The sequence below is a fragment of the Microtus oregoni genome, unplaced genomic scaffold (genome assembly GCF_018167655.1).
Source record: "Microtus oregoni isolate MIOR12 unplaced genomic scaffold, Mior012 000136F_ref0000326, whole genome shotgun sequence".
Lineage (NCBI taxonomy): Eukaryota > Metazoa > Chordata > Mammalia > Rodentia > Cricetidae > Microtus > Microtus oregoni.
In genome coordinates this window covers 831053-856430 of record NW_024544786.1, presented here as the reverse complement: position 1 = coordinate 856430, position 25378 = coordinate 831053, and the positions used below count along the sequence as shown (strand labels likewise).

Sequence of the window (25378 nt, the reverse complement as noted above, 5' to 3'; positions counted from 1 at the left end):
TTTTTTATTTTGCTTTTACAATTAAGAGATTGCCAGGAGTCTCAGAAGGGTTTTTGGACTTATGCCTTTTAAACAGTGTTGTGACTATTATAGACTATGGAGACGTTCAAAGATGGACTGAACACAATGTTGAATTATCTTATGGCTACAAGCCTATGGTAGTCAGGGAGTGGAATGTGGTGGTTTGACTAGGAATGGCTCCCACAGGCTTATATATTTGAATGCTTGGTCAGCAGGGAGTAGTACTACTACAAAGAATTAAGAGGTATGGCCCCATTGAAGGAAGTGTGTCATTAGAGGTAGATTTTGGGGTTTCAGAAGCCCAAATCAGTCCCTGTATCTCTCTCTCCCTCTTGCCTACAGATCCAGATAAAGAACTCTCAGCTACTTTTCCAGCACCATGTCTGCCTGCATGATGCCATGCTTCCCACCATGTTAATAATAGACTAAAGCTTTTGAAACTTTAAGCAAGCCCCAATTAAATGCTTTTTTATGAGCTGTTGCACTCATGGTGTTTCTTCACAGGAACAGCACATTGACTAAGACAAACATTATCTATCTTATAGCTCATGCTAGTATCAGGTTTATCTTAGTATAGAATGGTTGATAAAGATGTTTCTGATCACATGGTAATAATAATGTGATGAACTGCTCTCTTTAAGCTAAAGCCTGTGCTAAGTCTGAATCTGGGCAAGAATAAAATTTGTGATTCCATGGTCCATTATTTCCTTACCTGGCAGTGTTGTACTTCATCAGCCAGAACATGGATAACTGATTGTGGCCCACCTTTCACACCAAACAAGTCTAATTCATCTAGTGCTTCCAGGGCTGCCTGTAAGAAGCAATGGAAGAAAGGGCAACGTCAGTGGCAGAACACATATTTAGTATGTGTAATGCCCAGGGTTCAAACCCCAGAACCAAAAGAAAAGAAAAATCAAGAATGATACATATATTTTCTTCTTAGTATCTTATCAATGTTACATGATGTTGCCTTTGATTATATTTAATGGAACAGAAAATAAAATAACATTATTTATTCCTAGGAGCTTATGAATTTTACTTTGTCTCACATACTGCCCAAGGGAAAATTAAAATTGAGTTCACATCACTATCCAGTCAAGTAGTGTGCTTTAAAAGAGTAATTTGAACATAGTCTATGGATTTATAGGGAATCATTATTTCAGCAGGGAAGCTCCAACTAAGATACTAGCACATAAGAAATGCTAAACAGCCAAGAAGTGGTGGCACATGCCTTTAGTTCCAGTACTTGAGAAGCAGAGGCAGGCAGATCTCTGTGAGTTCGAGGCCAGTCTGGTCTACAGAGTGAGTTCCAGAAAGTCAGGATTGTTACACAGAGAAACTGTCTCAAAAATAAAAACAAAAAACAACAAAAATGCTAAACACTGACATAGTCAGACCCTATCAAAAAATTGAGAAACAAATGAGTACATGTTAAAAGTTGTATGGCTACAAGATAATATATGAATTATTAGGCACTGACTCATAGCTGAGTTTCCATAGAGAGGCAAATGTCCTAAAAAGATACTATATTTAACTTTTAAACAAATGCTATTAGTTGGTAATGCAAAGGAAAAGTTTTCATGTTTTTTTTTAAAAATATACACTGTGTTTTCATAGATTGTAGTGATTCTCCATAGTAACAGATCTGCAAAGTTATTCCTCATGTCTACCTAAATCTTTGAACCCCTTGATCATTTAAATTCTTCCCCTTCCATTTATCCTAGTCATCATCACTAGGCTCTACTTTGAGAGGTTGATTTTTTAGTTTTAAATATAAGTAAAATCATGCTTTAAGAAAATTGCCAAGTGTGGGGGCATGTGCATATCTGAGACAGAAGGGCTGGAAATCTGAGGCTGTCCTGAATTATATTGTGAGATTCTGTCTCATGATGTGGGATTCCCCTCTGTATGCTATGAATATGTCTTATTACCACTGGTTAATAAAGAAGCTGCTTAGGCCTATGGCAGGGCAGAATAGAGCTAGGCAGGAAAACTAAACTGAATGCAGGGAGAAAGAAGGCAGTGTCAGGCAGACGCCATGTAGCTGCTGAAGGAGAAAGATGTTGGAACCTTACTGGTAAGCCACAGCCTAAAGGCAACACATAGATTAACAGAAATGGGTCAATTTAAGATGTAAAAGCTAGCTAGGAATATGCCTGAACCATTGACCAAACTTTGTTGTAATTAATATAGTTTCTGTGTGATTATTTGGGTCTGGGTGGCTGGAAAACAAAAGCTGTCTCTGATTACAGTCTCAAAAGAATTTTTAGAAATTATTAATTTCTTGCTTTTCTATATGTGTTTCTGATGACAAAAGTAAAACATACTTTAATTTTTGAAAGAACATTTATTTTGTGTACACTGGTGAGGCATGCTCATAGAATTCCTTATTCTACCATGTGGGTTCTGGGAATTGAACTTAGGTCATCAGGACTGGTGGCAAGCACCTCTACCTGCTAAGCCAACCCATCAGCCTATTAATATTTCTTTTAATAATACTATATGAGCATATATGTGTGTATGATGTGTATGTGTGAGTTCAGGTTTGTGTGTGCCATGGTGCATGTGTGAAGGACAGAAAATGACTTGGAGAATGAGTTGTCTTTACTTTTACATGGGTTCTGATATTAAACTCAGGTGGCTAAGCTTGCATGGCAAGCACTTTACCCATGGAGCTATCCATTAGCCTACTGTTAATGTTATTGATGTTTTCTATTAGTTTTCTCCTTTGGTATCTTGCTTTTAAAATGTTTTTTTCTTGATTGAAAAAATTTTTGACTTTTTTGATATTTTTGAGACATAGTCTCATGTAGCCAAGGCTTGTCTCAGATACACATAAAGTCCGGGCTGACCATGAACTCTGATTCTCCTGCCTCTGCCATTTGAAGTAATAGGATTATTAGCATGTACCACTGATCTTAGCTGTACCTTTTTATAATTAATATAGAATATAAGTTTTTCTTTGTTATAGAAACTATTTTGGTATAATATTGTCTCATATGATTGTAATAAAATAAATTTGGTTATTTACTAATTGCTGTAAACCTAGGCTATCTTCCATTTTGTTGTTGTAGAAATAACACTTTGATAAATATCTCTTGCCAAATTGCAAATATTTCGAGGTCCTGGTTGGTATTTCTAACAATATCTAGCACACAGAATAGCAGGCTTATTGTTCAGCTAACAAATAATTATTTGTTTTCATTTTGAAATATTTAAGCATTAATTTCTTGAAGTAGAAGCACTATGCCAAAGGGTACGGAAAATTTTGAGATGCAATGTTAAATATATATACATATATATGTATATATAATTTACCAATATAAATTATACTAGCAGTACATAACAGTACTCTTCTTAATACAAAATATCTTAATTTTCTACTTTGAGTTTAAAGGTATGTTTCTGCATTCACTTGCTTTAAACTTCCAATAAGGTTAGATATTATCTCAAGTATTTATTGGTTATCTCTATTTCCTCAATTATGAGGCCAGCCTGACCTTGTCTTGGGAGCACGAAGTATTTCTGGGTGATTTCCCTGGAAAAATAACACCTAAACTGAGAGACCTAAGGATAAGTAGAAGTTGAGCAAGCACCAAAAACTCATTAACAGAATGGGAAAGAATAGCAAAACTACAGTAGATTAAGCTACTGGGCAACACCTTAGTGATCAAAGACAGAATCGATGGTAATGGGACAAATTTATATCGTGCATTTTTTTTTTTTTTTTTTTTTTTTTTGGTTTTTCGAGACAGGGTTTCTCTGTGGCTTTGGAGCCTGTCCTGGAACTCGCTCTGTAGACCAGGCTGGCCTTGAACTCACAGAGATCCGCCTGCCTCTTCCTCCTGAGTGCTGGGATTAAAGGCGTGCGCCACCACCGCCCGGCTAACATGCATTTTCTGATGACAGATGATGGATAGCAGTGCCTTTGTGATGGTCTTCCTAAAAACACATAACCTGAATCATGAAGAAGTACCACACAAAATAAAAGTATTGGTTTGGAATACATAGAATAACCAGTTTAGAGCTGGGTAGCAAAGAGTCAAGGGCCATGGAGCTGTGTGGGAAGCATGGAGTGGGGTTGCACACATGTAATTCTTGGAAGGCAAAGGCAGAAGGATCAGTTCGAGATTACCTTTAGCAGTATAATGACTTTATGGCCATCCTGGTCTATGAGATATTACCGCAAACAAACAAAAAGTGAAGTATTAGAGGTGGTAGTACACATCAATAGTAGAGTGTATAGGCAGAAGACTCCAACCCTAAGACCAAACTAAGCCAATCAATCAAACAAAAACTAGTCTGTATTTTTCAAAAATGCAGGGTCAGCAAAGTCAAGACTATTAAGTATTGTGCTAGACTGGTGGAGCTAAAAACTGTTACAACAAAATGTAACTTGTTAGCCTGGTCTGGATACTGTGTTGCAAGGATTTTTAAATTATAAATGACACTGGGATAATTTTAAAACCTGAATGTGTTCTGTGTTATGTATAATCACTTAGTTCTTGATTTTGGTCAAACCATGGTTACAAGAGTATGAGAAAGTTCACAATGAAGTGTTGAGTAGCAGTAGTTCACTGTGCCTGCAGTTTGTGCATTTTCAATTAGCTCAGAAAAGTGTATGTACCTGTGTGGGCATTTAAGTGTACATATGTATATGTGTATAACCAGGAAGAGGGAAAGATAAACAAATATTAGTAAACCTTGCATGAATGATACATAGACTTTCTTCCATGATATTCTTGAAACTTTACTTTAAAATGATTTCAAAATAAAAAGGAAGGAGCAACAGATGGAACTCAGCAGAACACTTGCCTAGAACTTACTAGGACCTTATTTTGGGTTTGCTGTCTCACAATTGTTTGCTGTTAAATTATTTATATAATTGTTTCTGTTTGTCTTGTATTTCTAATATATTTGTTCTTTTTAAATTGAAATATATTCCAGACCACATTTTATTCATTATATTTGTGTCAAAAGTCTCTTATGACCCATTTGTTCTCTTTATTCCATGTAATAGTTTTTGCTTTGAATTATATTTCATTTCTTTTGGTTTTTAGACTTTATTTTGCCTAACTTAGTTTTAAACTTTCAGTATCATTATGAAATAACACAGCATATATTGTATTTACTTCTTTTTAAAAATCAATCCACATCTTTCCTAAACATTTAGTAGGAGTGATTGAGCAATGCACATTCATCATAATAATGTCTGAACTTACTCCTGTTATCCTATTTTATAAATTCTTCCTGTTTCTAGAGAAAATAAGAGCTAGTAGAATGAAAAGACATAGCCAAGTGGAAAGGTGACAGTGATATGGGAGACAGAGAAGAGTAAAAGGGGATGGAGGATTCAGAGTTTGCTATCTGATACCAAGCTTGGTGGACTGGACTATGCAGGGACAAAGAGATTCTCTTAGTTTATTCAATGGCAAAAATAGTGAATATCGTTTTAAATTTGTTGTCCTTGTAGGATATATAAACAGAGATGTGCCACAAAAGCCATATGGTATCAAATCTGGAACTCACAAAAAGCTTTTGATACTATTTATTCATAGTTTCATGGAGGAATTTGAATTTTGTCTGCGGTTTAAAGAACAGTGTGATAGGTCTGCATGTACACTAAAGTTTTATCTGTGACAAAGGTAAACCAGACTCCACTGACTAAATTTGGTAAAAATAAGAAATATAATGTACCTTGGCCATTCCAACAGAACTCGCATTCAATTCTGAGATGCCTTGGTTGGTCTTGTCTCCACGTTCCCATATCCCAAAGTCCTGGTATAAAATAATCAAGATATAACTTGAAAATCATAACCACTAAACATTTACTAGATATATAATCCTTAAATAAAAAACCATAAATAGGAGCAAATTTACACACACACACACACACACCTCAACATTGGCTATTAAGGAATTCACGGTGACTTAAATTGGGGTCTCTGAGAAGTTGGGTGTTGACTAGGGTTTCTGTCCCACCAGATCCAACATTCGTTTAGGCCCAAATAAATACACAGAGGTCTACATTAATTATAAACTGGTTGGCCTAGTAGCTCAGGCTTCTTATTAACTATTATATCTTATATTAGCCCATTATTCTTGTCTGTGTTAGCCACGTGGCTTAATACCTTTTTCGGTGAGGCAGTCATATCTTGTTTACTGTGTCTGGCTTCCTCTGTGTCTTGGTGACAACTGCAGATTGAAACTTCCCTCTTCCCATAATTCTCATTGCCCTGCCTCTACTTCCTGCCTGGTCGCCCTGCCGATACTTCCTGCTTGGCTACTGTTCAATCAGCGTTTATTTAAAATATAAAAAGTGACAGGGTACAGAACATTGTCCCACAGCAGTTGGGGGGGGGGGGTCTCTTCAACACTTAATCAGAAAGTCTGAGAAACAGAACTCAAATAATCTAGAAACACTTCTCAATTTTTCCCCAAAGGAGAGTCCCATAAAATCTAGCACATGGAAGCTAAACAGTAGCTGGTATTTACATGGAAGCTAAACAGTAGCTGGTATTTTATGTCAAACACACAATCTAATCTTACTCTCTTGGTACTAAAAGAATATGCAATAAATGCATAATCTTCCTTAATCCTTATATTTTACAGATGATGAAACTGAATTACAAAAAGACGATAAGTAACTCACCCAAAATCCTACAGTTGGTGAGTGACAAAACCAAGAGATGATTCCAAAGAATTTCACTCCAAAATCTACTCCTAGACATAACTGTACACATCCCATTGGTAATTTAAAAATATTTAAAATTAATTTTAAAATATTTTATTTTGAAATAACTTCAGAATTAGACAGAAATTACAAAAAATAGCACAGAGTCCCCTAATACCTTTCATTTAGTCTTGCCTAATGTTACTATTTGGACATAACCACAGTACAATTGTTAAAGTTAAGAACTCAATCAACTAATTGAGCTAACTATGGACTTCACATGCCTATATCTCTCAGGAGTTGGGATTACAAGCACATACAACCATGTCTGACTACTAGTAACTGCCTTTTATACTTTCCAATATTCTGTCATTCCTGCCATGCCTCCTTAATGACTTCCAATCAATAGTGGTTTCTTAAATCTGTCCCTTGTGACCTTGACACTAAGTAAAAACTAGTAAAAGTCATGTAAAGCATATAGTTAGGTTAGTGCTGGCTCTTTCCATTTTATTTTTCCTTTTTTAATTAATAAATACTTTGAGAAACAGTTCAAGACCATACAACTATCACCAGGTGGGATTGTTAATGGTTGCAATCCTAAAATGAGACCCTGTCTCAGAAAAAAACAAGTTAAAGATCATGCAAATAGCCTGCTTCTCCTTAAATGACCACTGACTTCTTCAGCATCCCCCAAATGCTTCTAGAAATGATGCTGTGCTGTTTTGATGATAACTTTGATTTATTTTCCTTATTACTTTTACAGTCATCAATTGTAATCCTTCTCCAAAGAAAACAGTTCATTATTCCTTGCTTTTTTCATTTGTTTATTTATTGGTGTGTGTGCACATGTGTGTGCATTCATTTTACAGCACATGTGTGGCAGTCAGAGAACAGCTCTCTGGAATTGGTTTTCTTCTTCTACCTTTAGATGTGTTACAGGGATTGAACACAAGTTATCAGACTTGTATAGCAAGCACTTTGTCATCTTTCCAGCCCTTTATTCAGTTATTAATATTAGTATATCTTTATGGATATTTAGACTTTTGCTGGTTTATAACGGACTACTATCACTATTTTGTTGCTTACATTTTAAATTGTTCAGGTAGGTTCCTAGGCCTTTTATTTATATGTGTCTTGTGCACTTTTGACATTTCCTATTCCTCACTGAGCACTTCTGTAGTGTTTGGCTTCAATCTCATCGACAAAAATGTACACACTCTTAATCCCAGCACTCAGGAGGCAAAGGCAAGCAGACCTCTGAGCCTGATGTCAGCCTAATCTATAAAATGAGTTACAGGACAGTCAGGGCTACATAGAGATACCCTGTTTCAAAAAAGAACCAAAAATGTATTAAATACATCAAGCCAAAAAATGTGACAAGTTTAGAGAAAGAGATGATCATGTAGATACAGGAGGCATTTAGAATGCCAAACAGACAAGACCAGAAAAGAAAACTTTCTATATTATATTATAGTTAAAATATTAAGTATACAGAACAAAGAAAGAATACTGAAAGCTCTAAGAGTAAAGTACCAAAGCACATATAAAGACAAACCCATTAGAGTAATAGATTTTACGACAGAAATTGCAAAAGTCACAATGACATGGAATGACACATTTCAAGTTCTAAAAGACAATAATCACTAATATGTATTATATCTAGCACAAGTTAAACTTACAGGATAAAGAAAAACTTTCCATGATAAACACAAAGTAATTTACAACTGCTAAAACAGCATTACAGAAGTCTTAAGGAATCCCATACACTGAAGAAAAAGATTACAACCATGAGGCCTCAGGAAAGATTATATACTAGAAGAGTGAATAAGCAAATAAGCATTAGGAAAGTACAAAAAAGACAGGAATTAATACACATCTTTCTGATGTGGGATTCCCCTCTGTATGTTGGGAATATGTTTTATTACCATTAGTTTGATGTGGGAGTGTCATATATCAATCTGTTGAGGCTAGAACTAATGGGCCAAGCAGTGTTTAAATGAATACAATTTGTGTGTTGTTATTTCAGGGCATAAGCTAGCCAGGTGGCCAGGAGCCGGGCAGCAGGAACACAGCCCGCAGCTCCTTCAACATTAGTTAAAAAAGAAGCTGCTTCGGCCTATGGCAGAGCAGAATAAAGCTAGAAATGAAATCCGAACAGAGATATATAGAGAAACTAGGTGGAGTCAAGGAGATGCCATTGTAGCTGCTGAAGGAGACAGACACTGGAAACTTACTGGTAGGCCAAAGCCTCGTGGTGATATATTGATTAATAGAAATGGGTTAATTTAAGATGTAAGAGTTAGTTAAGAAGAAGCCTGAGCTAATAGGCTAAACAGGACTGTAATTAATATAGTTTCTGTGTGATTATTTGGGTCTGGGCAGCTGGAATAAACAAGTAGTCTCCACTTACAAATGGTACCAATGTGGGGCAAAAAGTTCCACATAAAACCTAAGAAAGTTTAAGAAAGGCTTTTAGACCCCCCCCCCCCAAAAAAACAGGAGTCAATTGGAGCTTCGTGGTAGCTGCATTTTTTTAGATAGGCTGGCTACAAGCAGAGGTGTGGCTCCTTTAAGAAAAGGCTTCCTGATACATTAGCAGCAAAGACTTCATAGTTTTTGCTGACAGCACATGGAGCACATGGCTCCGGCTCTTTTGAGAGTTCCTGCTATGGAGAACTTAAATGGGGTTTGTGAGCAGTGTGTTACAAATTGCTTAAATACCTGCTGTCTTCCTGGAGTTGGGGCAGTGAGCATGGTTAGCAGAGTAGGCAGTGAACATACCTCCACCATGATGGATGGGGTGGAGCCAACAGACAGAACCATGGAGCTGGTCTTAGCCATGCCTGCTTAGCATTTTAAAAAAAAAGGTGCTTTTTGTCAGAAAAGGATTTCAGATACACAATTGGACAGACCTCTAAATGAGACACAGTGTGTTTAAAAATGTACATAGACTTGAGAGGGAGGAAAAAGAGTATAGACAGTTATAAAACAGTAAAAGTAGTATGAGTATAGACAGCCAGAGATTAATAAATTAACAATTAAAAGTAATAGAGTAAAAAAAGGCATGTAAAGATGGAAAATACACAAAGAGTCTGGGTTATGTATATTATTGTGCTTTCTTTGAATTTTCTGACTGTGAAGGAGCTAAGTACAGAGAGACATTTCATTGTACGGGCTGCTAAGCTAAACCACCATATATATTTTACAAGTATCTTTACTTCAAAATTTGGGTTTAAGGATTCTTTGATTTAGAAAAGAGGTTCTCTTTTGTTTCCACAGAAGATGAGAACCTGTGGATTCCTTCTGGGCTATCGTGGTTTGATGGAACAAGAGCCCCCAAAAGTCTTCATGAACCCTAAAAATACTTCACCCAACAAACAGCAGGAAGCAGTTTGGAGAAAACAATGCCCAAATTCTTAAAATGATTGCTTATAAATATGTGTTGTCATTTAAAGGGGGTTGATTATAAGTGGTTAAATGGTCACAGTTAATCTCTTTCTAACAAGGCGGGGGAGATATGATATAAAGATGAATACTTTGCATTAGTACAAATTTAAGGTCATTTATCATACTATGTATATGTATATCTGTTCTTGTTTAAGGTATTGTGTTTGTACAGCTCTTTTTAAATTGTAATGTATAAATAAGAAATACAGATTAATAGTCATCTATAATAATCAAACTTTTAGTCATGTTAGTTAGATTTTCTAGATATACAGAGATATATTTCAGTTAGATAATCTTCAGTACTTCAAAGACCTACAGAATACGGCATTCAAAACGTTTTAAGAACTTAAGACTTAGCTGGGTGGTGATGGCGCACGCCTTTAATCCCAGCACTCGGGAGGCAGAGGCAGGTGGATCTCTGTGAGTTCGAGGCCAGCCTGGTCTACAAGAGCTGGTTCCAGGACAGGAACCAAAAGCTACAGAGAAACCCTGTCTCGAAAAATCCAAAAAAAAAAAAAAACTTAAGACTTTTCTCAACAGTGAGACATGTCTGCTTCTGGCAGTACCATTTTCTTCAGAGAGGTTGATGGGCATTGAAGAAACTCATGGAATTTGCCTTCAATGTGACAACGCTGGCAAGAAACTGCTCTTGCCTGAACTGCTTGAGAGTATGCTGTATAAACTGGACATGTAGGACCCACAGAAAAATGATTGCTGAACTGGCCTAAAAAAGGTTAGACAGTCCTTCAGGGCTCCTGCTTCATGAAAGAATCTGCCAGACATTCTGCAGAACACAGAAGAAAGTGTCTGACAAACTGCCAATATAGGTGAAACAATCTTTCAAATTTCTTGCTTCATGGAAAAATCTGCCAGATACTATGAGCCTGTAAAAAAAGAACTTTGGGTGACTGTCCAGGCAGCAAGATGTCTCTGTCATTTCTAGAACTTTGGAAATTGCTACAGTACACTTCCTGTTTACTTAGATATTATATTGTTCTGGGGTCTTTGATGGAGTTGAAGATAGAGTTTTCCTTAGTTATAATAAAAGAAAAATTAGACATGAAACTTTAGACTCACAAAGAAATATTATAACTATAATTATTGCTTGATAACTGTTTTGTTATATGTAATTTTACTATGTTAAAGTTAAAACCTTCCTTTTTATTTACGCAGAAAAGGGGAGATTATGTGGGATTCCCCTCTGTATGCTGGGAATATGTTTTATTTATTTTTATTTTTGGGGGGATATGTTTTATTACCATTGGTTAATAAAGAATTTGCTTTGGCCTATGGCAGAGCAGAATAAAGCTAGTCAGGAAATCCAAATATAACTATATAACTATAACTATAACTATAACTATATATATATATATATACATACATACATACATACATACAGAGAGGGGGGGATAGGTGGAGTCAAGGAGACACCATGTAGCTGCTGAAGGAGACAGATGCCAGAACCTTACTAGTAGACCACAGCCTCGTGTGATACATTGATTAATAAAAAGCTTGAGCTAACAGGCTAAGCAGTATTGTAATTAATATAGTTTCTGTGTGATTATTCAGGTCTGGGTGGCTTGAAACAAATGAGAAGTCTCTGTTTACATCTTTCAATAAATCTTTATGCTACAGTCTCAATGGCTTATGGCTATATGAATCTTTTCAGTAAATAATCAGAGATCCCAAATAAATAAGTTAATGATGAAATCTCAAAGTCTTGTACAAGAAAAAAAATCAAAATTCAATAGACGTGAACAATAAAAAATCATGGAAGAAAATAATAAAGATGGGAGAAGAAATAAAATGGAAACAAAACATTACAAATAACCAAGAGAACAGACATTTTATTTAAAAAAGATAAGCATAGCCTCTTTGTCATTTGTATGTAGGAGGGCTACTGATTTTTTTCTGAGTTAATCTTATATCCAGCCATTTTGCTGAAGGTCTTTGTAAGCTATATGAGTTTCCTGGTAGAATTTTTGGGATTGCTTATGTATACTCTAATATCATTTGCAAATACTGATTCTTTAACTTCTTCAATTCCAATTTGTATCCCCTTGAAACTCCCTGGAACCTATGAGGGTGACCCTAGCAAAGGCTTCTAGTAAGGGGGGGTATGAGGCCTGAACCAGCTATTGCCTGTAACCAGGCAAGGCTTCCAGTGGTGGGACTGGGACATATTCACAGACAGCATACATCACCTCCCACATCACTGCTCCTTTTTTTTTTTGTCTAAATAACAGAGTCAGAGCTGTTTGTACTGGCGAACCAGGAAGCCACCATTTTTTAAAGAAATCTTGCAGGTTTTACTGCTAAAACTGAGTCAGAAAACCTCTTAAAGGAGCCACGGCTCTGCTTTCTACCAGCAAACTGCGCAAGAAGCTGCATTAAACTCTTGGGTTTTTTTTTTTGTGTGTGTGTGTGTGTGTCTAGAATTCCTTTCCAAGCTCTGCTAGGTTTTTAAGTGGATTTAGTTGGCCACGTTGGTGCCAATTTATTGTTGGGGGAGGCCACTTGTTTGTTTTCCAGCTGCCCAGACTCCCAAAACAATCACACAGAAATTATAATATGTGCAAGACTGTTTGCCCAATAGCTTAAGTGTATTTCTGGATAACTCTTATATCTTAAATTAACCCATTCTATTCATCTATTTATTGCCACGTAGCTGTGGCAGAAAAGGGGAAATGGTGTGGAAAGTCCTTCTGTATCTGTGATGCTTTTATTGGTTAAAGGATAAAGTTGTTTTGGCCAGTGGCTTAACAGAATAGAGCTAGGTGGGAAAACTAACCTGAATGCTGGAAGAAATAAGGCGGAGTTGAAGAGAAGCCATGTAGCCCCACCGGACACAGAAGCCAGACAGAACTTTACCCAATAAGCTATAGCTATATGGTGATACATAGATTAATGGAGATGGGTTAGTTTAGGATATAAGAGCTAGCTAGCAATACACCTAAGTGATGGGCCAAACAGTGTTTTAATTAATACAGATTTCTGTGTGATTATTTTGGGAGTCTAGGTGTCTAGAAAATTAATGAGCAGGTTTTGCCTAACAACAAGGAGGTGTAAGATAAAAGAGAAGGTCACATGGAAGTATGTAGATTAATATAAATGGGTTAATTTAAAATGTATGAGTTAGCTAGAAACAAGCTTGAGCTACTGGCTGAGCATTTATAATTAATATTAAGCCTCTTTGTGGTTACTGAAGAGCAGGTTGATGGGACAGAAAAGTTCAACTATGCCATAGGAATCAAGGATACCACAAGAACACAGCCCACATAATCAGTTAACTAACCAGGGGATCATAGGTACACACAGAAACTGAACCAGCAATCGTGGAGCCTGAATAAATCATCTGCATCAGGCCATCTGCATACATACTGTGGTTCTTTAGCTTGGGGTTTATCTTGGACTCCTAAAAATGGCAGTTGGGTGATGTGGGAGTGTCATATATCAATCTGTTGATTTCATTGGTTAAGCAATAAAGAAACTGCTTGGCCCTCATAGGTTAAAATATAGGTGGGAGGAGTAAACAGAACAGAATGCTGGGAGGAAGAGGAAGTGAGCTCAGACTGGACAGCTCTCCTCTCGACAGCTCTCCTCTCGGGAGCAGACGTCTCAGAGAGATGCCATGCTCCGCTCTCCCAGGCAGACGCGATTGATGAAGCTCCAACCCAGGATGGACGTAGGCTAGAATCTTCCCGGTAAGACCGGTGCTCACAGATTATTAGAGATGGGTTGATCGGGATATCAGAATTAGCCAGTAAGGGCTAGAGCTAAAGGGCCAAGCAGTGTTTAAATGAATACAATTTATGTGTTGTTATTTTGGGGCATAAGCTAGCCAGGCTGCTGGGGTGCTGGGGACACAGCCCCGCCGCTCCTATTACTACAGTTGGGGGTGTCTATGACTCTTTTGCCTGCTCTGGGACCTATTTCCTCCTACTGGGTTGCCTCATCAAGTCTTGATATGACTTATGCCTTATTTCATCTTGTTATGCTGAGTTCAGTTGATATCTATTAAACTTCTAATAAGTATAATGCTTTTTAGGTATATTTATGCTTTTGTATGGGTTCATTCTTATATGTTGAACAATATTACCTTTCATGGACATACTATAATTTGTTTACTCATTTACCTATTTACGGACATTTAGATTATTTGAGGTTTAGGAGATTATGAACAGAATAAAAATTTCCTATTAGCCTAAAGGAAAAACGTATTTCTGAAGTGTCTAACACAACATTTTATGCAGGAAAATATTATAGATGATGACTTAATATGAACCTACTTCATATGGTATTTTAAAAGGAAAACACTTTTGTGTAATAGATTCTAAATCAATATACCAACAATAAACACATAAATAAGTTTTATATACAGCCAAGTGGCCTATAACATCACTCAGTAATCATGCTTTCTTCTTAATATTTCAATTAAAATAAGTCCATAAGTGTCTGGGGATATAGACAGATCAGTTGGAAGAATCCTTGCCTAAGGCTCAAATCCTAGCACCACATAAAACTGGTCATAGTAGCTCAAACACACTCAGGCAGCAGAGGCAGAAGAATCATAAGTTTAAGATCACCTTCATGTAGTGAGTTCAGGACCAGCCTGGACTAGAGATGCTCTGATTAAATATATTAAATTAAAATATATAATATATTTATATATAAAATATATAATAAAATGACTACAATTTAGTCTTAGATTGCCAAGTACACACCATAGAATATGGAATTTGAAAAAAATGAAAGCACCACATCTGGACCCTCTTCATCTCTAACACATTGGTAAGAGGGCAAGCAGGGGAATGTGGATCTTAGTAAAGAAATTGAAAGTGCTTTTGTAAGGAGCCCATTATAAGAGGAAATGGGTTATTCAGTATATTAAAAATAAAAACCATTCTTTAAGTTCATTCTAAAATAAATACTTACAGCAGTTTTATATGCAGCTTCAATGTAAAACACAAGGTTCTGTATAAAATTGACTTCATCTAGGCTGTGGATGATATGCAATCCTAAGGAAAAAAGATAAAGAGTTGGCCAGTTATCACTTCAGGGCCTCAGAAGTGGAGGTGAATTAGTGGACTCAGCTTAAATCAACTTCACTTCAATTGACTTGTTCCTACCTGTCCAGCATAACTGGCTTATATTGTTCTTCCCCATATGTTTACAAACATTTTTACTGAGATAGTCTATCGTACAGCTCATTGATACCAAGTATATAGTATAATAGTCTTTTATTGTGTGTACAGTATATATCTATCACTACAATCAAATTTGGGATATGTTCATCACCAAAAAAGTAATTATTTACTCACTAGACATTCATATAAATACAAGTGTATCATCTGCAGGCTTTATGTCAGTGTTTGTTGACCACAGTATTTTGAAGCTCCCTTTGTGTTGTAAGATGCATCAGTACTTTCTTTATTGCAAAAAATATTCAATTGTGTTGATGTACCACCTCTTACTTGTGATAGACATTGGGTTGTTTTTACATTTTAGCTATCATAAATACTGCTGCTATAAATATTCATGTATACACCTTTTATGTGTGAACCTGTTGCCATTTTTCTTGAAGATCTACCCACTTAGGAGAGAAACTGCTAGAGTATATGGCAACTCTATATTTAAGTTTCTGCAGCATTACTAGACTCATCTCCAAAGTGGTTGTATAATTTTTATTATAAATTTTCAATTACATTTGTGTGTGTGCATGCCATAGTACACAGGGAGGTCAGAGGACAATTTGAGGGAAGTTTCTTCTCAAAATCCCATATGGGTCTAGGGATTGCATTCAGGTTGTCAGGCTTAGTACCAAGCACTTTTATCTGCTGAGACATCTCATTTGCCCCTATTTTACACTTCTCAGAGCAGTGGATGAAGGTTCCAATTTCTCCATATCTTCAGCAACACTTTTTATCTGTTTTGATTACTGTTATTCTGGAGTGGTTGAAGTGGTTCTTAGAGTTATTTAGGTCCACATTTCTCTACTGATTGATGATGAACAGCATCTGTTCACATACTTAGTGTTTATTTATACATATTATTTAAAAAAATCAATTCAAATCCTCTAGCCACTTTTAAATTTTTTTGAGCTTTTATTTATGTGTTGAGTGTCTTTGCCTGCATTTATGTCTGTGTACTATATGTATACTGTGTCCATAGGGTCCAGAGGAAGGTGTCAGATTGGCTGAAACTAAAGTTAGAGATGGTTGTTAGCTACCATATGGGTGCTAAGAATTGAATTCAGGTCCTCAGGAAGAGCAACAAGTGCTATTAAATACTGATTCATCTTTCCAGTCAACTCCAGCCATTTTAAAGGAGGCTATTAGTTTTTTCTTTTCTCTTTCTCATTTGTTTTGAGATAGGGTCTTCATATAGCCTCAAACATGAGACCCCCATATTTTTATCTTCCAACTACTAGGTTTAGAAGCATGTACTACCCCACCACATCTGACTTTATTATGTTGTTATTTTTCTAAATAACAAGTTGTGGTAATTCTTTATACTAGATACAAATTGTTTATATATGATTTACAAATACTTTATTTTATATCTATAGGTTGCTTTTACACACACACGACAGAAATACATACATGCGTAATACATATATACATACATACATACATACATATGAGAGAGAGAGCAAGCAGCATTTTAATGGGGTTTCATGGGTTAGCAGCGAATTTGCTAATATTTGAGGATGACCCTCAACTCTGGATCCTCCTACATACACTTCCCAAGTGCAAGGATCACAAATGGACATCATATTGTACATAGATTATCTTTTACTTTCTTGAATGGGTCCTTGGAAACATAAATGTTAATTTTGGTAAATACCAATTAATACTTTTTCTTTAGCTGTTTATGCTTTTGGTATTATATCCAAGAGAACTTTCCCTCCTATTTTATTTTTCTTCCTTCCTTCTCTTCTCTTTTTCTTTTTTTTGAGAAAAGATCCTCATATATCCTAATAATCATATTGAACTCACTGTACAGTTGAGCCTAGCCTTGAACTCCCAATCCTCTTGTCTCCATCTCGCAAGTGTGGGGATTACAGTTGTGCTCTACCACCTACACCCTCTATGTTCCCTCTCAGCCTTGTCTCTCTTTCCCTCTTCCCCCTTTCTTTCTCAGACAGGGCCTTGCTATGTATTCCAGGTAGCCTCTAATTCATAATCCTTCTACCTCTGCCTCCTATTTTCTTGCTGCCTTATGTCTAAATTTTTAGGTTAAAAACTGGGTATTCCAGACCCAAAAAGATGAACATGGGATGTACTCACTCATAATTGGTTTCTAGCCATAAATAAAGGTCAGTGAGTCTATAATTTGATATCCTAAAGAAGCTAAATAAGAAGGTGAACCCAAAGAAAAACATATAGCTATCCTCCTGGGTAGGGGAAGTAGACAAGATTGCCAGGCAAAAAATCGGGATCTTAAGGGTGGGTGGGAGGGGGGTAAGGGGAGATGGGGAGAGAAAAGTGAGAAGGGTAGGATGGGGAGAACTTGGGGCAATGGGATGATTGGGATAAAGAAAGGTTGGATAGGGGAGCAGGGAAGCACATATCTTAATTAAGGGAGCCATCTTAGGGTTGGGAAGAGACTTGGACATAGAGGGGCTTCCAGGTGCCCAACGCGAGGTCCCCAGTTAGTTCCTGGGGCAGCTGAAGATAGGGAACCTGAAATGATCCTATCCTATAGCCATACTGATGAATATTTTGCATATCACCATAGAACCTTCATCTGGCGATGGATGGAGATAAAGACAGGGACCCACACTGGAGCACTGGACTGAGCTCCCAAAGTCCCAATGAGGAACAGAAGGAGGGAGAACATGAGCAAGGAAGTCAGGACCAAGAGGGGTGCACCCACCCACGGAGACAGTGGGGCTGATCTACTGGGAGCTCACCAAGGCCAGCTGGACTGTGACTGAAAAAGCAGGGGATAAAACCGGACTCTCTGAATATGGCGGACAATGAGGGCTGCTGAGAAGCCAAGGACAATGGCACTGGGTTTTGATCCTACTACATGTTCTGGCTTTGTGGGAGCCTAGCCAGTTTGGATGTTCACCTTCCTAGACCAGGACGGAGGCGGGAGGACTTTGGACTTTCCACAGGGCAGGGAACTCTGACTGCTCTTCAGACTTGAGAGGGAGGGGGAGAGGAGTAGGGGGAGGGGGAGAAGAGTGGGGGGACGGGGAGAGGAGTGGGGGGAGGGGGGGGAGGAGTGGGAGGTTGGGAGGAGGCGGAAATTTTTTTTTCTCAATAAAAAAACTGGGTATTGTTATAGAGTGTGTTTATAGATCCTGATACCCTCCTCTCTGGGGATTGTTTTTGTTTATTTAGGGATTTGACTAAACTATTTCAGTAAAATCTATTTCCCCATGGCATGTAGCATCTGGTAATCCTCAGAAGATACAGCCTTGGCAACATGCATTGTCACACTTAGAAGACAATGTTGCTACTGGGAAGAGGAGCTAGTTAACTATCTTTTTCAAAGATCTGGTAAACATCTTGCTCTGTTGGTATAAAGCTAATCCCCCACCGACTTCAACTGACCATTCTATTGTTTTGTAGAATCCCCAAACATAAACTGCTCCATTGTTTTAAACAATTAAACTCAGGCCCTTTCTGGTACAATCTTTAAGTCAAGTCTATGATACTTGTTCTAACACCTAGAAGCACTCCTTAGTGTTCTTTGGATTTGTTAAAGTTCTAGCTAATCTGTCTTTTAGTTTCTTGCTGTTACTGAACAATTAATTTCATCTTAATTATTTAGACATGTTTTTCAGAAGACTTACTTTGATGTGTGTGGGTTTTGCCAGCATGGGTGCACAATATGCATGTAGTGCCTGTGGAGGCCAGGAGAAGGCATCGAATCTCCTCGAATTGGAGTTACAGATGGGTGTGAGCCATCACGTAGGTGCTAAGAATTGAGTCAGATCCTCTGGAAGAAGGGAGCTCAGACTGGACAGCTCTCCTCTCGACAGCTCTCCTCTCGGGAGCAGACGTCTCAGAGAGATGCCATGCTCCGCTCTCCCAGGCAGACGCGATTGATGAAGCTCCGACCCAGGATGGACGTAGGCTAGAATCTTCCCGGTAAGACCGGTGCTCACAGATTATTAGAGATGGGTTGATCGGGATATCAGAATTAGCCAGTAAGGGCTAGAGCTAAAGGGCCAAGCAGTGTTTAAATGAATACAATTTATGTGTTGTTATTTTGGGGCATAAGCTAGCCAGGCTGCTGGGGTGCTGGGGACGCAGCCCCGCCGCTCCTATTACTACAGTTGGGGGTGTCTATGACTCTTTTGCCTGCTCTGGGACCTATTTCCTCCTACTGGGTTGCCTCATCAAGTCTTGATATGACTTATGCCTTATTTCATCTTGTTATGCTGAGTTCAGTTGATATCTATTAAACTTCTAATAAGTATAATGCTTTTTAGGTATATTTATGCTTTTGTATGGGTTCATTCTTATATGTTGAACAATATTACCTTTCATGGACATACTATAATTTGTTTACTCATTTACCTATTTACGGACATTTAGATTATTTGAGGTTTAGGAGATTATGAACAGAATAAAAATTTCCTATTAGCCTAAAGGAAAAACGTATTTCTGAAGTGTCTAACACAACATTTTATGCAGGAAAATATTATAGATGATGACTTAATATGAACCTACTTCATATGGTATTTTAAAAGGAAAACACTTTTGTGTAATAGATTCTAAATCAATATACCAACAATAAACACATAAATAAGTTTTATATACAGCCAAGTGGCCTATAACATCACTCAGTAATCATGCTTTCTTCTTAATATTTCAATTAAAATAAGTCCATAAGTGTCTGGGGATATAGACAGATCAGTTGGAAGAATCCTTGCCTAAGGCTCAAATCCTAGCACCACATAAAACTGGTCATAGTAGCTCAAACACACTCAGGCAGCAGAGGCAGAAGAATCATAAGTTTAAGATCACCTTCATGTAGTGAGTTCAGGACCAGCCTGGACTAGAGATGCTCTGATTAAATATATTAAATTAAAATATATAATATATTTATATATAAAATATATAATAAAATGACTACAATTTAGTCTTAGATTGCCAAGTACACACCATAGAATATGGAATTTGAAAAAAATGAAAGCACCACATCTGGACCCTCTTCATCTCTAACACATTGGTAAGAGGGCAAGCAGGGGAATGTGGATCTTAGTAAAGAAATTGAAAGTGCTTTTGTAAGGAGCCCATTATAAGAGGAAATGGGTTATTCAGTATATTAAAAATAAAAACCATTCTTTAAGTTCATTCTAAAATAAATACTTACAGCAGTTTTATATGCAGCTTCAATGTAAAACACAAGGTTCTGTATAAAATTGACTTCATCTAGGCTGTGGATGATATGCAATCCTAAGGAAAAAAGATAAAGAGTTGGCCAGTTATCACTTCAGGGCCTCAGAAGTGGAGGTGAATTAGTGGACTCAGCTTAAATCAACTTCACTTCAATTGACTTGTTCCTACCTGTCCAGCATAACTGGCTTATATTGTTCTTCCCCATATGTTTACAAACATTTTTACTGAGATAGTCTATCGTACAGCTCATTGATACCAAGTATATAGTATAATAGTCTTTTATTGTGTGTACAGTATATATCTATCACTACAATCAAATTTGGGATATGTTCATCACCAAAAAAGTAATTATTTACTCACTAGACATTCATATAAATACAAGTGTATCATCTGCAGGCTTTATGTCAGTGTTTGTTGACCACAGTATTTTGAAGCTCCCTTTGTGTTGTAAGATGCATCAGTACTTTCTTTATTGCAAAAAATATTCAATTGTGTTGATGTACCACCTCTTACTTGTGATAGACATTGGGTTGTTTTTACATTTTAGCTATCATAAATACTGCTGCTATAAATATTCATGTATACACCTTTTATGTGTGAACCTGTTGCCATTTTTCTTGAAGATCTACCCACTTAGGAGAGAAACTGCTAGAGTATATGGCAACTCTATATTTAAGTTTCTGCAGCATTACTAGACTCATCTCCAAAGTGGTTGTATAATTTTTATTATAAATTTTCAATTACATTTGTGTGTGTGCATGCCATAGTACACAGGGAGGTCAGAGGACAATTTGAGGGAAGTTTCTTCTCAAAATCCCATATGGGTCTAGGGATTGCATTCAGGTTGTCAGGCTTAGTACCAAGCACTTTTATCTGCTGAGACATCTCATTTGCCCCTATTTTACACTTCTCAGAGCAGTGGATGAAGGTTCCAATTTCTCCATATCTTCAGCAACACTTTTTATCTGTTTTGATTACTGTTATTCTGGAGTGGTTGAAGTGGTTCTTAGAGTTATTTAGGTCCACATTTCTCTACTGATTGATGATGAACAGCATCTGTTCACATACTTAGTGTTTATTTATACATATTATTTAAAAAAATCAATTCAAATCCTCTAGCCACTTTTAAATTTTTTTGAGCTTTTATTTATGTGTTGAGTGTCTTTGCCTGCATTTATGTCTGTGTACTATATGTATACTGTGTCCATAGGGTCCAGAGGAAGGTGTCAGATTGGCTGAAACTAAAGTTAGAGATGGTTGTTAGCTACCATATGGGTGCTAAGAATTGAATTCAGGTCCTCAGGAAGAGCAACAAGTGCTATTAAATACTGATTCATCTTTCCAGTCAACTCCAGCCATTTTAAAGGAGGCTATTAGTTTTTTCTTTTCTCTTTCTCATTTGTTTTGAGATAGGGTCTTCATATAGCCTCAAACATGAGACCCCCATATTTTTATCTTCCAACTACTAGGTTTAGAAGCATGTACTACCCCACCACATCTGACTTTATTATGTTGTTATTTTTCTAAATAACAAGTTGTGGTAATTCTTTATACTAGATACAAATTGTTTATATATGATTTACAAATACTTTATTTTATATCTATAGGTTGCTTTTACACACACACGACAGAAATACATACATGCGTAATACATATATACATACATACATACATACATATGAGAGAGAGAGCAAGCAGCATTTTAATGGGGTTTCATGGGTTAGCAGCGAATTTGCTAATATTTGAGGATGACCCTCAACTCTGGATCCTCCTACATACACTTCCCAAGTGCAAGGATCACAAATGGACATCATATTGTACATAGATTATCTTTTACTTTCTTGAATGGGTCCTTGGAAACATAAATGTTAATTTTGGTAAATACCAATTAATACTTTTTCTTTAGCTGTTTATGCTTTTGGTATTATATCCAAGAGAACTTTCCCTCCTATTTTATTTTTCTTCCTTCCTTCTCTTCTCTTTTTCTTTTTTTTGAGAAAAGATCCTCATATATCCTAATAATCATATTGAACTCACTGTACAGTTGAGCCTAGCCTTGAACTCCCAATCCTCTTGTCTCCATCTCGCAAGTGTGGGGATTACAGTTGTGCTCTACCACCTACACCCTCTATGTTCCCTCTCAGCCTTGTCTCTCTTTCCCTCTTCCCCCTTTCTTTCTCAGACAGGGCCTTGCTATGTATTCCAGGTAGCCTCTAATTCATAATCCTTCTACCTCTGCCTCCTATTTTCTTGCTGCCTTATGTCTAAATTTTTAGGTTAAAAACTGGGTATTCCAGACCCAAAAAGATGAACATGGGATGTACTCACTCATAATTGGTTTCTAGCCATAAATAAAGGTCAGTGAGTCTATAATTTGATATCCTAAAGAAGCTAAATAAGAAGGTGAACCCAAAGAAAAACATATAGCTATCCTCCTGGGTAGGGGAAGTAGACAAGATTGCCAGGCAAAAAATCGGGATCTTAAGGGTGGGTGGGAGGGGGGTAAGGGGAGATGGGGAGAGAAAAGTGAGAAGGGTAGGATGGGGAGAACTTGGGGCAATGGGATGATTGGGATAAAGAAAGGTTGGATAGGGGAGCAGGGAAGCACATATCTTAATTAAGGGAGCCATCTTAGGGTTGGGAAGAGACTTGGACATAGAGGGGCTTCCAGGTGCCCAACGCGAGGTCCCCAGTTAGTTCCTGGGGCAGCTGAAGATAGGGAACCTGAAATGATCCTATCCTATAGCCATACTGATGAATATTTTGCATATCACCATAGAACCTTCATCTGGCGATGGATGGAGATAAAGACAGGGACCCACACTGGAGCACTGGACTGAGCTCCCAAAGTCCCAATGAGGAACAGAAGGAGGGAGAACATGAGCAAGGAAGTCAGGACCAAGAGGGGTGCACCCACCCACGGAGACAGTGGGGCTGATCTACTGGGAGCTCACCAAGGCCAGCTGGACTGTGACTGAAAAAGCAGGGGATAAAACCGGACTCTCTGAATATGGCGGACAATGAGGGCTGCTGAGAAGCCAAGGACAATGGCACTGGGTTTTGATCCTACTACATGTTCTGGCTTTGTGGGAGCCTAGCCAGTTTGGATGTTCACCTTCCTAGACCAGGACGGAGGCGGGAGGACTTTGGACTTTCCACAGGGCAGGGAACTCTGACTGCTCTTCAGACTTGAGAGGGACGGGGAGAGGAGTAGGGGGAGGGGGAGAAGAGTGGGGGGACGGGGAGAGGAGTGGGGGGAGGGGGGGGAGGAGTGGGAGGTTGGGAGGAGGCGGAAATTTTTTTTTCTCAATAAAAAAACTGGGTATTGTTATAGAGTGTGTTTATAGATCCTGATACCCTCCTCTCTGGGGATTGTTTTTGTTTATTTAGGGATTTGACTAAACTATTTCAGTAAAATCTATTTCCCCATGGCATGTAGCATCTGGTAATCCTCAGAAGATACAGCCTTGGCAACATGCATTGTCACACTTAGAAGACAATGTTGCTACTGGGAAGAGGAGCTAGTTAACTATCTTTTTCAAAGATCTGGTAAACATCTTGCTCTGTTGGTATAAAGCTAATCCCCCACCGACTTCAACTGACCATTCTATTGTTTTGTAGAATCCCCAAACATAAACTGCTCCATTGTTTTAAACAATTAAACTCAGGCCCTTTCTGGTACAATCTTTAAGTCAAGTCTATGATACTTGTTCTAACACCTAGAAGCACTCCTTAGTGTTCTTTGGATTTGTTAAAGTTCTAGCTAATCTGTCTTTTAGTTTCTTGCTGTTACTGAACAATTAATTTCATCTTAATTATTTAGACATGTTTTTCAGAAGACTTACTTTGATGTGTGTGGGTTTTGCCAGCATGGGTGCACAATATGCATGTAGTGCCTGTGGAGGCCAGGAGAAGGCATCGAATCTCCTCGAATTGGAGTTACAGATGGGTGTGAGCCATCACGTAGGTGCTAAGAATTGAGTCAGATCCTCTGGAAGAAGGGAGCTCAGACTGGACAGCTCTCCTCTCGACAGCTCTCCTCTCGGGAGCAGACGTCTCAGAGAGATGCCATGCTCCGCTCTCCCAGGCAGACGCGATTGATGAAGCTCCGACCCAGGATGGACGTAGGCTAGAATCTTCCCGGTAAGACCGGTGCTCACAGATTATTAGAGATGGGTTGATCGGGATATCAGAATTAGCCAGTAAGGGCTAGAGCTAAAGGGCCAAGCAGTGTTTAAATGAATACAATTTATGTGTTGTTATTTTGGGGCATAAGCTAGCCAGGCTGCTGGGGTGCTGGGGACGCAGCCCCGCCGCTCCTATTACTACAGTTGGGGGTGTCTATGACTCTTTTGCCTGCTCTGGGACCTATTTCCTCCTACTGGGTTGCCTCATCAAGTCTTGATATGACTTATGCCTTATTTCATCTTGTTATGCTGAGTTCAGTTGATATCTATTAAACTTCTAATAAGTATAATGCTTTTTAGGTATATTTATGCTTTTGTATGGGTTCATTCTTATATGTTGAACAATATTACCTTTCATGGACATACTATAATTTGTTTACTCATTTACCTATTTACGGACATTTAGATTATTTGAGGTTTAGGAGATTATGAACAGAATAAAAATTTCCTATTAGCCTAAAGGAAAAACGTATTTCTGAAGTGTCTAACACAACATTTTATGCAGGAAAATATTATAGATGATGACTTAATATGAACCTACTTCATATGGTATTTTAAAAGGAAAACACTTTTGTGTAATAGATTCTAAATCAATATACCAACAATAAACACATAAATAAGTTTTATATACAGCCAAGTGGCCTATAACATCACTCAGTAATCATGCTTTCTTCTTAATATTTCAATTA

General features: G+C 37.7%; 1 protein-coding gene across 2 annotated transcripts in view; it reads right to left on the bottom strand.

Annotated features, from left to right (window-relative positions):
* Window positions 1–25378, bottom strand: part of LOC121444664 (phosphorylase b kinase regulatory subunit alpha, skeletal muscle isoform) — a 150776-nt gene that overhangs the window by 108026 nt on the left and 17372 nt on the right. For both annotated transcript variants that reach the window (XM_041646569.1, XM_041646570.1), the window contains exons 5-7: window positions 20477–20559; window positions 5719–5799; window positions 734–832 (exon numbers count right to left, since the gene is read on the bottom strand). In XM_041646569.1, coding sequence (XP_041502503.1) covers window positions 734–832; window positions 5719–5799; window positions 20477–20559 — 263 coding nt within the window. The remainder of the gene's footprint in view (window positions 1–733; window positions 833–5718; window positions 5800–20476; window positions 20560–25378) is intronic.